The sequence below is a fragment of the Castanea sativa genome, chromosome 7 (assembly GCF_040712315.1).
Source record: "Castanea sativa cultivar Marrone di Chiusa Pesio chromosome 7, ASM4071231v1".
NCBI classification, from domain to species: domain Eukaryota; kingdom Viridiplantae; phylum Streptophyta; class Magnoliopsida; order Fagales; family Fagaceae; genus Castanea; species Castanea sativa.
Window position 1 is genome coordinate 32,913,373 of NC_134019.1, and position 15,592 is coordinate 32,928,964.

Here is a 15,592-nt window from a genome sequence, read left to right on the forward strand (position 1 = left end):
ACCACACACCAGCAAAGTGTGAAGAAACATATCCTTCAATTGAAAAATTCCTTTCTTCAACCCCAAACCCAAACTCAAATTTCCAAATCACTAAACCCAGGGACGGACGCAGGATTTCAAGTTAGGGGGGGGGGGGGGGGCAAAGATAAGCAAATTTTTTTTTTTCAAATACGCATCTATATAGTATTAATAAACTATCAACTAAGACAAATACCCAAAAATCATTGTTTCTTAATATATTAAGATACAATCATCTATCAACAAAAACAAAATACACGAAACTCTATTGTTTCTTAATACAATTGTCTATAAAAAGGGAACTCGACACTCTTTCAAATCTTCAAGATCATCTACGATTAAATCCAAACAAAATGTCGAAGCTATATCCTTTTCAATGTATAACATCAAAGAGTCCGTCAAAAACTCATTTTCCATTTTGTTTCGAAGGTTAGTTTTGACAACTTTCATAGCTAAAAATGCTCGGTCTGTAGTAGCAGGAAAAACTAGAAGAGTAAGCACAAGTCTCACCATTCTATAAACAAGTTTGTAGTGTTCTGAATTTCTAGTTCTCACTAACCATTGACACAACTCAGATAAACTTTTCAATTTTTTGAATTCTGGATCTTGGACTACATTATACTCAAAATGATAAAGCTCCTTCTCCAACACTTGTTTTTCATAATCTGTGAAATCTTGTGGATAGAAATTCTTTACCAACAAACAAAGATCACTACTTCTGAAAGATTTTAATGCCTCTCGAGGTTCTAAGGCTGAGCTAAGCCTAAGTAACTCCATTGAATCCTTCATTAAACCGATGATTTAGTTCTTGTAGTTGAGAATCTATTGTAGCATAAAAAATATTTACTAATAATGATGCTCAATTGTAACGTTATCTTATTGATTACCAGCTCGACCTCACCTCGCAACATAACGAGCATTCATATCTGGAACATCAATGGAATGCTCTCACAAAATGATATCAAAGTGGTGAGTAAGCCATCCCATCCATCATCTCTAAATTTTTGGATAAGTGCTTTAGTAGATGAAAATAAATGCATAGCATTTAAAATGTCTTGAGATTGGCTTTGCAAGGCTTGACAAAGTTTATCAGTAATCTCCATAGTTTCTTTCTCAAGATGCAAGATGAAGACAAATTCAAATGAAGTTAAACTCTCATAAGCTGACTCTGCTTCTGCTTGATGTTCTCCAAGAATTGCATCATCAATTATATTTTGTAAAACTTCAAGAGTTGGAGTAAATATCCTTAATAAGCTAGAAACTGATCTAAAATGTGAACTCCAACGTGTTTCTACAGGTTATTGTAAAGTGCTAATTTGATTAAGTCCACTTCCAGTCTCAAGCTCCTCAAGATCAATCAAACGTGCTATTTCATTAGCATTGGCAACTTTCAATTGCTCATTATGCTTGCATGAAGCATTAACAATTTTGATCAGAAAAGCAATGCAAGAAAAAACCCACTAATGGGAACAACTTCTTTTGATGCTTTTACTAATGCCAATTGTAAGCGATGTGCAAAACAATGGATGTAGTAAGCATATGGGCAATCATTCAAAATCAAAGCTTGTAATCCATTCCACATACCTCGCATGTTGCTTGCTCCATCATATCCTTGCCCTCGAATATTTTGTATATATATAAGTAATGTTGAGATAACAAAGAATATATCCTCTTCTTTAGAGTCAAAGCTGCAGTGTCAACAACATGAATAAGCTCAAAAAAACGTTCTTTCACAAAGCCTTCTGCATCAACATATCTAAAAACCACAGCCAATTACTCTTTCATGGACTCATCACGAGCTTCATCAACCATTATGCAAAACTTTGCATAACCAATTTCTTCCTGAATGGCCTTCTTCACTTTGGCTGAGAAAACATGTAGAATTTCCTTTTGAATCCTTGGGGATCTGTAGGTTGCATTTTTGGTAGCTTTTTCTATGATTGTGCTTTCCACTTTTTTTGTTTTTCTTTAGAGGAGGTTGGTGCAGACCTTTTGTAATGTAAGCCCATCGAATTTCATCACGTTGATTAACATGATATTCCCATATTTGTTTGCGTGTTCCGGGATCATAATTCAAAGATCAAGATCAACTCTTTGAAATTATGTTTGAGAGATTGGAACATTGACATTTTCCAGAATTGGGGAATGCATATTTTCTAGAATTGGAACATCCACATTTTCTATAATTGGAATAGCAACATTAGTTGTTGGCAATCCCACGTTGACTTTAGAAGAACTTGAATATTTTCTTTTGAAATAATCAAGCATTGTAGTTGATTTTTTCATGATCTACAAATAAAATAAGAATCATATATATTAAATTTGTGTGACAATTTTCTATATTATATGATTTATTTTTTTCTTTTTGTTCTTGGTTTGCCTTTATTTATCTTTATCTTTGTGTTTTCTCCATTTTTTTGACATTGACCCACTAACCCAATCCCACTATGACACTACCGACGCTCTTTATTTATTCTACCCAGCACTACTAACAAAAACTTTACTCAACTTTTTTTTTTTTTTTTGTCTGTGACTTGTCCCTATTATGCCCAACTACCAGTCAACAAAGCACAAAATTTGTGCTTTGTTGACCGATAGTTGTGCCACAAACAAACAAACAATCAAAAGTAATCTCTATTCTCTACAAACACTTCTCTCTCTGACTCTCTCTATCTCATTCTCTCTTATCTATATATAATACAAGAGATAGAGAGAGAGTCACAAAACAAAGCCAAAAAAAAAAAAACCACAGGCCGCATCACAGATCAGTTGATTCACAGTCTCATCATCAATAAAAACACAAAAACTCCACAAGCAGTCAAGCACAGATCAGTTGATTCACAAATCACAAAAATTTTATTAGGTTTAGATTCTTGAAGGAAAGGATCATAGATTAAGTACTTGTGAAGTGTGAAGGCTCAAACCTCAAGCAACCGGCAGCGGCGACAGCTGAGGACAGCTCACGTGATGATGGCGCACCGGCGTCGGCGTGGGTGGGTACTGCGGCAGTGTCTCACATCGCATTGCGTTGCATCGGCGTGAAGCGTGATGACTGATGATGGCGTCACACCGGCATCTGGGCTTGGCTCACTCACTATCTCTCTGTCTCGTCGTCGTCGTGCCTCTCTATCTCTATGTCTCGCACTCTCGCCTCAGCCTCACTATCTCTTTGTTCTGTTTCCTTCCTTTTTTCTTTTTTCCTTTGGCTTTCACTTTCTCCGTTAGGTGTTAGGTTTATTGCTGAGTTTTCCTTTTTTTCTTTTTTCTTTTGGATTTACATGGGTCATGGCATGGGCTTCAACCTCTGGGCTGGACCACTGGGCTTGGACCTTATGGATTTTGGGAGGGGGCCTGAGCAAAAAACAAAGGGGGGGCCCAATTCCTTTTTTTTTTTTTGGAAAAATTTAAGCTGTTAATAAATTTTTTTTTTTTGGCCCAAGGGGGGCCTGGGCCCCTTTAGGCCACCACTTGGGTCCGTCCCTAACTAAACTTAAAAGCAAATCAAAACCCATTTCAACCAAGCTATATGTATAGAGAGAGAGAGAGATTGCAAGATAGAGAGAATGAAGCTACTGCCACTGGAGTTCGCTGTTTGCAACTTGATCTTGACTCATGTGAGAGTGAGAATGAGAATGAATCTAATGAGAGAGAGGAAGTTAGGGATTTTATAATTTCCCCTAAGATCTCATGTGTGATTATTTTAATTTTAATTTTTTAATTTTAATCTTACGTGGTGATATTAGAGTACTACTAGTTGATGTGGCATAAATTATTATCTGTATATATTAAGAGGATTCAGAAAGTTAGTTATTGCTTTTTTTTTGGGTCAAAAATACCCCTAAATTAATTAACCAACAATTTAAAAATGGGGTTAAAATAGTAAATTGGCAAAATAAAGTTAGTTATTGCTTTTTTATTGTAAAAAATACCCCTACCTAAAACTTAAAAATGAAGTTAAAATAGTAAATTCCTACATCTACGTTGAAATGCCTTCCTGCTTCTAATAAACTCTTACTTTTACGTTAATTTAAATTTCTACATCTACTCACTAACTCCTTACAAAATAGGATCACTCTTTTGTTAGTTTTAAAACTCCACCAATCTTCAAAACTCACCCCACGTATTCATCATACCCTTAGATTTTTATTTTTATTTTTTGTGATTGCAAAAAGTAGAAATTCCAAATTATAATAAATGCAAATTTTTAATCTTTACCCAAAATATAGAAGAGTCTCTGAGCATGCATGTGAGCGTGTGCTCTGTGTGCTCAGAGGCTAGTTATTATTGTTATTATGTTTGACACATCATATTTTTCCATGCAAGAGATAATTATGAGGATTAAATTTACAAGGCATAAAAAAGATTAATGATCAAATTGACAAAATTAAAAAGTTAAAGACCAAATTAAAATATAATGTAAATAATAAGAACTAACTTTCAGTGGCTTAGCCAAAAAGTTCTATTTGGGGGAACCACAATTAACCTAAACCATATATCTAAACAATACAAAACTCAAGAAGAAGAAAAAAATTCGTATCATTATATTTAAAATGCTTTGAAGATTCATTTTATATTTTATTGTTAAGGACATATTTTATGTAGTTGGCTAATCCTTTGACAAAACGTACTTTACTTGTAATTGGGTAGATCTAGAAAATGTTTTATACTTCAAAGAACATGTTGTTCAACTCTAGTATTAAAGCCACGAAGATTAGACCAAGAAACAAGTGAAGAAAAATTGTTCACTAAAGTTGGACAGATAGTTTGACAGCTGCTCGATAGATAGCTATTTATCGAGGTTTAATGAGGCTCGACAGATACTATCTATCGAGGTATCTATCAAGGTTACAAAAATTCAGATTTTCAGATCTGATTTTCGGCCTATGCTTATGTATTTGTGTAGGGTTTCTTTTCTCACAACCCTAGACATATAGAAGGCTTATTTTAAAGGCCGTCACATAAGAAAATACAAGGAGAATATATGCAAAAGGTGACTAAAGCCTTATTCTTTCTGAAAGAAGCTACTGCGACTTTACGCCTTAGGGTTTTGTAACCAAGTGCTTCTTAATCTTTATTGTTGATGAAGTGAAGAACTTTGCAGCCAACATTCTTCTTTCTCAAGTTGGTGAGTGAGTCACGTACTAGGATTCGTGCAAAGGAGTTAATCACATACTGGGATCCGTGCATCAAAAGGTGGCGATCATATATTGAAGAGTTCAGAGGTTCTGAAGCAGTAGAAGGTTTCTGCTGTGAGTTCATATACGGAGATTGTAGAGTCTAGGGATAAAGGTTTTGTATTAGATCTGAAACTTTTCTTTACTATAGTGGATTGCTTTTTGGGAAGGTTTTCCCCCAGGTTTTTTACTGTGAAACTGGTTGGTTTCATTGGTTTTCCTAGGTCATCATATCTTGTCTTATTTACTTTTCCGTGCATATGATTTTGACATGATATTGATGTTTGTTTGTTTTAACAAGTTTTATTCATAATAAATCTAATTAACAACTTATGTTTAAAACTTGTTAAATCTATCAATCGAGGTCTAAATTTCCCAACAAGTAGTATTAGAGTGGGTACACTCTGATTGGATTAATTTCCTGAGTGTGATCCTTAACCCCCTTTGTCATGGAAACTCTTGGTGAGTTATTAAAAGTTTTGGGCTTTTGAACTCAATTTCAGGGGAATTCTAATTCCCTATGTCCTTTAGTAGACATATTAGGACATGTGCCTTTTCATCTTCATGGCCAAAGACTCATGCTGTGTGGGTGAGAAAGGAGCCTAAGACTTAATTGTGTTTTCTGTTGTCCTCTGCTTTAATTCTTTCTATCTAAAGTAGGACTTTCTTTGCTTGATTTCTTATCTGCTTTTGGAATCATGCTTTCATGCATTTGCACCTTTTATCATGTCTTCATGCATTTGTATCTTTCTTTCATGCTTTCATGTTGTTGTTTAGTTTTTATTTTGTTTGTTTTCAAAATAAAAATAAAAAGGAAAAATCAGAAAAATACAAAAACAGTGTGTTTGTGTACATTGGTTCTTGTGAACCTTAAAATGGTCATTGAAACAGAGTTCTCAAAACTTTGTATCTTTTGTAGCTTAGACAAGCATCTTTATGCACAACTAAGCAAGTAAGCTTTGTGGCTCTTTGTTTGTGATGAGTAAGGTTAAGTGATCTCTTGTACTTAACACTCGTATCACTCTTTATGATGGAAAGGACTAGAAAATCCTAAGAGAAAGGCATAAATAACCATCTCACCACTATTAGTTGCCAATCATGACATGACATCTGTATGTTTCGGCATAGCAAAAGTGCAATGTCAATGACATCTGTATGCTTCGGCATAGCAAAAGTACAATATTAAAAAGCTTAACATAATTGGGTATTTCTTTTCTCTCTTTTATATACCCATGCATGATATGCTTAATAAAAAGAAAAATATGCAAAGAAAATAAAAGCAAAAAGAACAAAATGCTTTAAAATATGATTGCAAGCGTTTTTTCTAGGAGACGTGAGAGTTATAGGATGTATCTCGAAGGTGGTAATCCCCATCAAACAGTTATGATTGTGTGTGAGTTAAAGTAATTTTCTAATATCTTAAATCGTCATAACATTGAGACACTTATGCAATCTTGCAATATTTTTCACACACAACACACAATATTCTTTGCTATTTTTGATACATGTGCAGGTATGATGTGATTTGGTCATCACAAGGTTTACATGCGCTAATGTATGCTCACTAAACTGTTTTAACTTGTTTTTGAAATAAAAAATTGGTTAGACTTGTTTAGTATGTGTGTGTGTGTGTTTTAAATCAAAATGCATGACATTTTTCTTGTTGAGAGATGTTTTTGAGAGGTTAAAATGTTATTTGGATCCTTGGTTGAGTTGCATGTTTGATTGCATTCATATCTGTGTTTTTCTCTTCTAGGAAAACCGCTTTTTGGCAATCTCGACAGCTCCTCGACAACTGGCTATCTGTCGAGCTCTTCATCTTTTTCTTATCGCAATCTCGACACCTCTCGATAGCCAGGTGGATCGATTGAGATATCTCCTGTCTGCTCGATAGATCCTCGACACCTCTCGATCCATCGAGATTCTCTTGCATGCATTGTTCTTCACATGTTTTGCATCTTTCTTATATCTTGTCATCCATAGCATCTTGTTTCATTACATTCATGCATTTATATGGATTCTTTGTATCCCCTTGATCATCTTTATATTTCTCGGGTGAAGCTTTCTAGCTTCTTGTACCCTTTGTCAATCATAACAAAAAGGGGGAGAAATTGTGGTTTTTTTTTTTTAAGATTCTACAAGTTAGGGGGAGAAATACATGCCCTTGTAAGGGGGAGTTGTGTTTCATCTTGTTAAGGGGAGTGTCTACCTCCTTGTTGTTGTAGGAGCTACTCTTAGCTTCTTTTTCTTGTACACCGGTCTTGTGACCATGTTTACATACATTGTGCTTATCTTTGATATATATATGATGATGTATATTTTCTTCACCTACCTCTACATGTGTCGTTTATTTTCTATCTTTATACACATGTTTCTTATTTATCTGTATGCAATCTTTTGTTTCTGTTTCACACTAAGATGCCTTAATGATTTGTTTAAGTGTTTTAGAAATATAGGTTGTCAAAATCTTCCATGCCATGAACTCTCTTCTTGCAAATTTTTTCAAGAATATGTGTTAGGATAGATTTTTTTGTATTTAACAAATGAGTATGAGTTGAGTGATTTATGACTTCTCTCATATGTTCATTTGTTTGTTGTGGTTTTGTCATGGATTGCCAAAAGGGAAGATTGTTAAGAACATATTTTATGTAGTTGGCTAATCTTTTGACAAAACGCTCTTTACTTGTAATTGGGTAGATCTAGAATTTGTTTTATACTTCAAAGAACATGTTGTTCAAGTCTAGTATTAAATCCATGAAGATTGGACCAAGAAACAAGTGAAGAAAAGCTGTTCACTAAAGCTGAACAGATAACTCTACAGTTGCTCAATAGATAGCTATCTATCGAAGTTTAATGAGACTTGACATATACTATCTATCGAGGTATCTATCGAGGTTACGGAAATTTAGATTTTTAGATCTGATTTTCAGCCCATGCTTATGTATTTGTGTAGGGTTTCTTTTTTCACAACCCTAGACATATATAAGACTTATTTTAGAGGCCGTCATATAAGAGAATACAAGGAGAACATATGCAAAATATGACTGAAGCCTTATTCTCTCTGAAAAAAGCTACCGCGTCTTTGTGCCTTAGGGTTTTGTAACCAAGTGCTTCTTGATTTTCATTGTTGATGAAGTGAAGAACTTTGCAGCCAACATTCTTCTTTCTCAAGTTGGTGAGTGAGTCACGTACTGGGATCCGTGCATCAAAGGGTGGCGTTCATATATTGAAGAGTTCAGAAGTTTTGAAGAAGTAGAAGGTTTCTGCTGTGAGTTCATCTACGGGGATTGTAGAGTCTAGGAACAAAGGTTTTGTACTAGATCTAAAACTTCTCTTTACTATAGTTGATTGCTTTTCGGGAAGATTTCCCCCCCAGATTTTTTACTATGAAACTGGTTGGTTTCATTGGTTTTCTTAGGTCATTATATCTTGTCTTATTTACTTTTCTGCTGCATATGATTTTGACATGATATTGATGTTTGTTTGTTTTAACAAGTTTTATTCATAATAAATCTAATTAATAACTTGGATTTAAAACTTGTTAAATCTATCAACCGGGGTCTAAATTTCCCAACATTTATGTTTTTACTTATTTATTTTTTTAAATGTAAAAGAATACTATGTCATTGTATATTGTTTACTCTATAATTTATAAGTTATCTGAATATTAAATAAAACATAGTTTTTTTTAACAATTTGCTGGCAACCATAGATTGTAATTAAATCAATTATAAATTATAGATATGTGGTTAAAACAAACGAAAATTACATGGAATAAGAAAAAGAAAACATTACACTTGGAAATATATTATTACATTTAACACACCAAAAAAAAAAACACTAATGATATTTACAACCTAATATATATATATATGTGTGTGTGTGTGTGTGTGTGTGTGTGTGTGTGTGTGTGTATATATATATATATCGTCACTCTTGACATATATTATGAGGGGATTGTTTTTATTTATTTATTTATACAAGATAGAATTCTGCTTTAGCCTAATCTAAATGTATATATGTGTGAAACTCTCTTCTGGAGACTTGAACCCCAGGTCTTTTCCCCCCACACCCCATAAGTATTTATACTTGTGGAATGACCATCGCACCATGGGTGTGCGGTGGTATTATCAGGGGATTGTTACTTAATTATTTGTTGACTATGCTTACACTAAAAGGTATTTAGAAATTTAATAATAAATAGAGGGGGCCAAGTTTTTTTTTTTTTTTTTTTTGAGAAAGTAAAGGGGGCCAAGTTGTATTTTCCCAATGAGCTACTTGTAAATATAATTATATCATATATTAAAATAGATATTTTTCAAAATGTTTGGGGGGCCTTGGCCCCCTCTAGTCCCTTTGATCATCTGTCACTACCAACTTTGTAATTCACCCTAAATTAAATTTGTAGGACTTAAGTAAGTTAAAGTCCGAGTCTGAGTCCAGGTCTGAGTCTAAGTCTGAGTTGAAAGGCGTAATAAGAAACCCAATAGGCAAACTTTGTTTCCTATATATACCCACCCATAACCAACCCTCCTCATATTTTTCATAACTTGCTTTTTTCTTTTTTTCTTTAGTTAAGATTTCCGATTACAATGGTATCTTTCAATAAACATCTTTTAGAGATTAGGGTTTATTTCTCAAAACCTTGCGAAGGGATTTTAGACTTATATATGGATTTATCTTGGTGATCTCTCTAGGGTTCAAGAGCTTAAGCTTGGATTGTTGCTATTTGATACCCTTGGCACCAAATATTTGGCAATAGAGAATATAAGGGATTTCAGAGTTAGAATAATTTATCTTTATAATTGTTAGATTCTAGAGAAATATTCTAGTTTTTCAATTAATTGTTTTTCCAGGAACTTTTTTATTTTAAATTGGGTGCTTAGCAACTTAATTGGTGTCACAAGGTCAAATATTTCCCTCAAAGTTTTGCCTGTGATGGCCCTAAGTCCCTGACTTAGTCTTAGCTAACACCACACACACACCACACACACACACACACACACACACACACACACACACACACACACACACACACACACACACACATAACACGCACTATGTTTATAGGGAACCCACCCTCAACCTTTATTACCCAATCTCAAGTACGAAGGAAAAACTTTTACAAGCCTAGAGAAATACACAGAATTTTCCCAAAGGCCAAATATTTGTTATTGGCACCCCCAACAACATTAGGATAATATACACAGAAATAATTGCTGTGGCAATTACTGCCTGGGTCTTGGATAATCTATCACTTGTGTTCTGACTTAGGACACCTTCAACTGATATTGTCTTGGTTTGCTTTCCACATTTTTAGCCCTTACACAGCAGGTCTGAACATTAGGGTAACTAGGATCTGCTTGATAATTGCTTGTAACTGCCATTCCACATGCACAACCCATGTCTTAGCAGAGTAGGGGCTTCTGTGCATCATCCAACAACCCACAAACATGTTCTCACACATTTTTAGAGGCTGCCCATGCCCAAGCCCTCCCCTATCAGCAACACAGCCCACACAGCATGTGCACATGCAGCACACTAAGTAGTTTCCATTAGCCCACTAGCATCTGTCCATGCATTTAGCCAATACCCACTAGTCCAATGCCTTGCATACAACATCTGATCATCATGGCAGCCTAACCCTACCTTGCACACAAGCCACCAAGCCCACACATAAGCAATCATCCAGCAAGCCACTAATGCCATGCACCACCACATAAGGTTGACACCACCTGCTGCTGCTCATCATGAAAACCAACTCTGCCCACCATGGCACTCCTTTGCCATGGCCTTGGGGCATCATGTGGAGTAAGGTGCCTCCACATGCTGCCCTTTTACACTACTCATTGATCTAACTTGAGTAGGGAGACTGGGCATTTCTCCTTTAAAGAGCCCTTAGAAGCATTACTAACCTAGCATGAGAAGCCAACAATGTGTTGAGAAAACATAAATCCAAGTGACTAGCCTAATGCTGCCCAAGCACCTTTATTCCTCATGCCATCATCAACAACAAGTAAAGCTCCTAACAAACGGCTAAGTTTGATTTAATGTGTTAGGGTTAGTTATGGTTGTTGTTTATTTTAGTGTATTAGTAATGGTATTTTTATAATCACGTTATAACCCTAATATAAATATATGCTACGTGTTAGGGCTAGTTCTAGTTTGATTCAATGTGCTTTCTGGAATTGACTTATCTCTTTGGATTTGCATCATAATTTGTAATCTTGAATTGTTACTGATTTGATTTTGTATTCATTGAAAATGAGAAGATACTGTCAACATCCTGCCTAGTCCATTGTTAGTTTGAAGGTTTTGCTATTATTTTGGACTCAAATTCACTAAACAACAATATTCTTCTTTAGAAGCTGCCAATGTTTGTTTTGTAAATTTGTGAGGGTGTTGTTTGGTGTTATTGATAAAATTATTGGGGCACAAAGCCATAAACCCCAAAATATCACCCCTACACAATCCAACTATACAAACCACATCCATTGAAGTTATAACTTTGAAGCCTATACATAACACACAAGGAAGCATAAACCTGTACTGTTCTGGAATTTAAGGAGCAGCCATGTTTAAAGAATGCAAAATTTTAACCTATATGATTTCCCATTAATGAATCACAATTTATTACATTTATTTTTCACAATATAGACCAAAGCTCCAACAGAGATAATAGGTGCAACAAATATGATCATAAGTTCTAAACTTGTCATGAGTGCAAGTTGATGGCAATAGAAAAAGGAACTAGGACAATCATGTTGAGCAGTGATGGAGTTTATTAAAGCCAATAAAATGTAATTTAACATACACACAATGCAAGTAGCAATTTTCATTTACAAATTGAATTTTAAATACTTGGAACACAAAATAACCTGCCAGGCAACCCTAAGGGAAGAGACAGTATATATATTTGTGCTCCTAATAAAGAGGATCAAATTGATCTAGAAAAGCGGAGACATCGATCCAACATGCCTTAAAAAGTCTGCAAAGAAACAAAGTCCTTAAAATAAATTATACAAGGGACAAGATCATGTTCAAGGGTAAAAAACGTGAAATAGAAAGAGAATGATAATCAAAAGAATTCTACACACTCTTGCTGCAAAAGTAAATCATAATTTTTACTCCTATAGCCACATAATGATCAAAGCCTTTGAACTAGCATTAAATAGCAGGACATAATGAAGCTCTAGAGTTAGCACAAACTAAAGAATTCAGGTAGAAACATTAATCTTCACATGTTGGGGAGAGAATGATGAGATAAATTGATAAAAAGAGATTATTGCCATAGGTCCTTATATAAAAATTCAAGACTTTTATGCACTCTGTTGTAAACTAAATCACCATTTCCACTATTGTAGAAACATCAAGATTGTAAATCACTATTTCCCCATCTATAGAAACATCAAGCTTCAATCATTCTGACTACCAACAAATAGCAAGATATAATAAACCTTCAGTTGCAGGCTCACGAAAAATGACCTCGATGATGAAATAGACAACAAATAGCAAGACTTCAATTAACAAAATGAAGCCGCAGGCCGACCAACTAAAAAAACACACAAGCAGAAACACTATCATTCAGCTATTATGAAGAGAATAGTGAAATAAATTGATAAAGAGAGATTATTTCCTTAGGTCCTCATAAAAAACCATCCAAAGTTGACATTAAATAGATTAATTTAGGGGTACCAAAATTATAAAAAGCTTCTCTTGTATTTAGAGAACGGCAATTTTTAAGGCATAAAGACAAGATAAAGCAAAAATCTGTATTATTTACCCTAAGCAACCATCTAAAGGTCACAAACTTTGTCATTTACCTGTCCCATAACAATAAAAGGCATTACCATATTCAAATTGAACAAGACAAGACAGAGAAACAAGAATTTCAAGGGAAATTTCAAACCCTCACTACATAAGACAAAATTTATAGCAGTCCAAAAGACCAAAGCCTGAGAAATGCAATTACAGGTCCATGAATTAGAAAATTAAGATGACCCAAAAATTGTAGAGTTCTAATAATTGCAAGAGACTATGGACCAAAAAAAAAAATTCCTGTAGACATATGAGGAATAGACTTTTGTCATGCACCAAGAAAGCGAAACAACTAATAAAAAAAATTTAAATATTTTAGTAGAAACCAACAATTATAAAGATAAATTATTCTAACTATAAAAGCCCCGGTTTTCTATATTGCCAAATATTTGATGACAGCGATATCAATCAACAATCCAAGTTCACAATAATGACACAAATATAATGTTAATTCCACGTAATTCCCAAAAAGTCCAACTAATCTAGGAGAAGAGAAAGCAGAACCTGTATTGTTTTCCCTCTACAACCATATTTAGGTCACACAAACCCTAATGACACAAATATAATGTTAATTCCACGTAATTCCCAAAAAGTCCAACTAATCTAGGAGAAGAGAAAGTGGAACCTGTATTGTTTTCCCTCTACAACCATATTCAGGTTACACATAGTTATATTCTTGCCCCAATCCACTAAGAGGCTTTGTTGGATTTGCCTGTGAATTCATTATTGAGGTTGCAAATGTAGAATGACCAAAAATTTAAATAATCCATCAAGAAAAATGAACAAAAATTGCAATAGAAATTGAAAACCTTCACTCAATGAGACTATAATTATAATCCTCCTATGAAAGCCAGTCATAGAACCAAGTATTAGAAAGAATTAAAACAAGAAAAAATATCCTTCAAACTCTTATCATTGTGGCAGAAATAAAATGGGAGGAAAGGAAAGCCTATTGCCAAATTAGATTACACGGCTTAACCTACTAAGTACCAATAAATATATATATATATATATATATATATATATATATATATATATATATATATATATATATATATAACCTGCTTCCTGCATAAACACAATAAGTCTCAAACCAATTGGATATGTTGGGTGATCAATTCCCTTTAAAACCAAAAAAATCAACGAACTAGACAAGACAAATGTAGAAACCTCATACCCATGGTGGCATTGGCATTGACTTCCTGCATGAGCAAACTAGAAAATACAAAGTCCTAACTACACAATTCAGGGCAACATTAAATTACATAATACTACTTAAAAGCATGTTTCATTTAGAAGCAAAAAAACCAAATCAACCTTAGGTACATCCACCGCAAGCAAATGCAGCACCCCTACAATTAAATAAATCCTAATAGTGCAGCCTAGGAAGCACAAAATCCAAGCTAGAAAAAAAAAAAACCTGCATTATTATTTTAGAAAAAAATTATTGGAAGAAAGAAAAAAGTCAGGCAAGTAGATGCGAGGGAGAATAAAGATCAAAAGTATGATCTAAAACATAGTGGCAAAAAGGTTATGATAAACAACAATAATCAATATAAAAAACTTTTTAAGTCGCAATAATGGGAAAAGTAGCAAAATATGAAATTATTGAGAAAACCAAAGAAAAGTGTGATGTCACTCTAACAATCTTAATCCGATATATACATCTTCAAATTTAAGGATAAGAATAATGAAAGAGAGATATAAAGAGAGCTTAATGCCGTAGATCCCTAACAAACTTTGTTTCCCAAGCAGGATCTAGATTGATTTAGAGAAGTCAATTTTGCTGCAACAAACACCTAAGAAAGTAGCCAAGCACCAAAATCTACATTAAAATTTTTTGAAAAAAACAACTGAAGAGTATCATGTTTGGGCAAATAATGTTTTAAAAGACTCATAAGCAAAAAGAGAAATTAAGAGAAAGGAAGAGTAAAGAGATAGCGAAAGAGACCAAGGTCAACCCGAGGCAAGAGCCTCACCAGAAAAAGTAAAGAAAGAAGTGAAGAAGACAAGAAGAACAAGTCACCAGGAGAAGTTTGAGGCAAGAGCCCTGGATGGACATCACAAAGACTATATCCTTTTGTTGTTTGTTGGTTAGCTTGTAAGAGCAACCTTTGTTTATTTCCTTTTTCTTTTTAAGTGACTCTAGGATGGTGAGTCACTCGCCATTTGCTTGCAAGTGAAAAAATAGCTTCTAGGATAGTGAACCTGTTGTTGCTCGTTTCCCGAGCAACAAAGGTGGGACTTCGGACATACGAATCCCACGCAACTCTTTGGAGTTGCACCTCACCCCATGTATGCGTGATGTGCGTTGTGTGTGTGGGTTGGGCCTGAGCTATACGTTGAAACCAAATGTTTTGTCTCTTATTCTTTTGATTCCATTAGTGAAGCTCACGAATCAAAGAGGGGCATCTGTAGACATCGCATTTTATACCCCTTACGACTCGGGCCCCCATTCCCTAGTGATGCTCAAACTCTAAGTTCTAAGGCCAGTTTAGAGCCCAATCAAATATCAAATTGACTTGCGGAGTGTTAAAATAGAAAAAATAACTTTTTAAATGAGCAAAAATCTATTTTTGAAA

The 15,592-nt window shown here is 34.5% G+C and overlaps 1 protein-coding gene across 1 annotated transcript; it reads right to left on the minus strand.

Moving 5' to 3' along the window:
- Positions 1-306: 306 nt before the first annotated feature.
- On the minus strand, positions 307-807 carry LOC142644339 (uncharacterized). Its single transcript, XM_075818975.1, has one exon. It carries the CDS (start codon positions 805-807, stop codon positions 307-309), a length of 501 nt encoding a protein of 166 aa, XP_075675090.1.
- Between the last annotated feature and the right edge of the window lie 14,785 nt (positions 808-15,592).

What these genes read in the sequence shown, in the direction of transcription:
- LOC142644339 (XM_075818975.1), bottom strand. Translation starts at nt 807, where the DNA reads ATGAAGGATTCAATGGAGTTACTTAGGCTTAGCTCAGCCTTAGAACCT.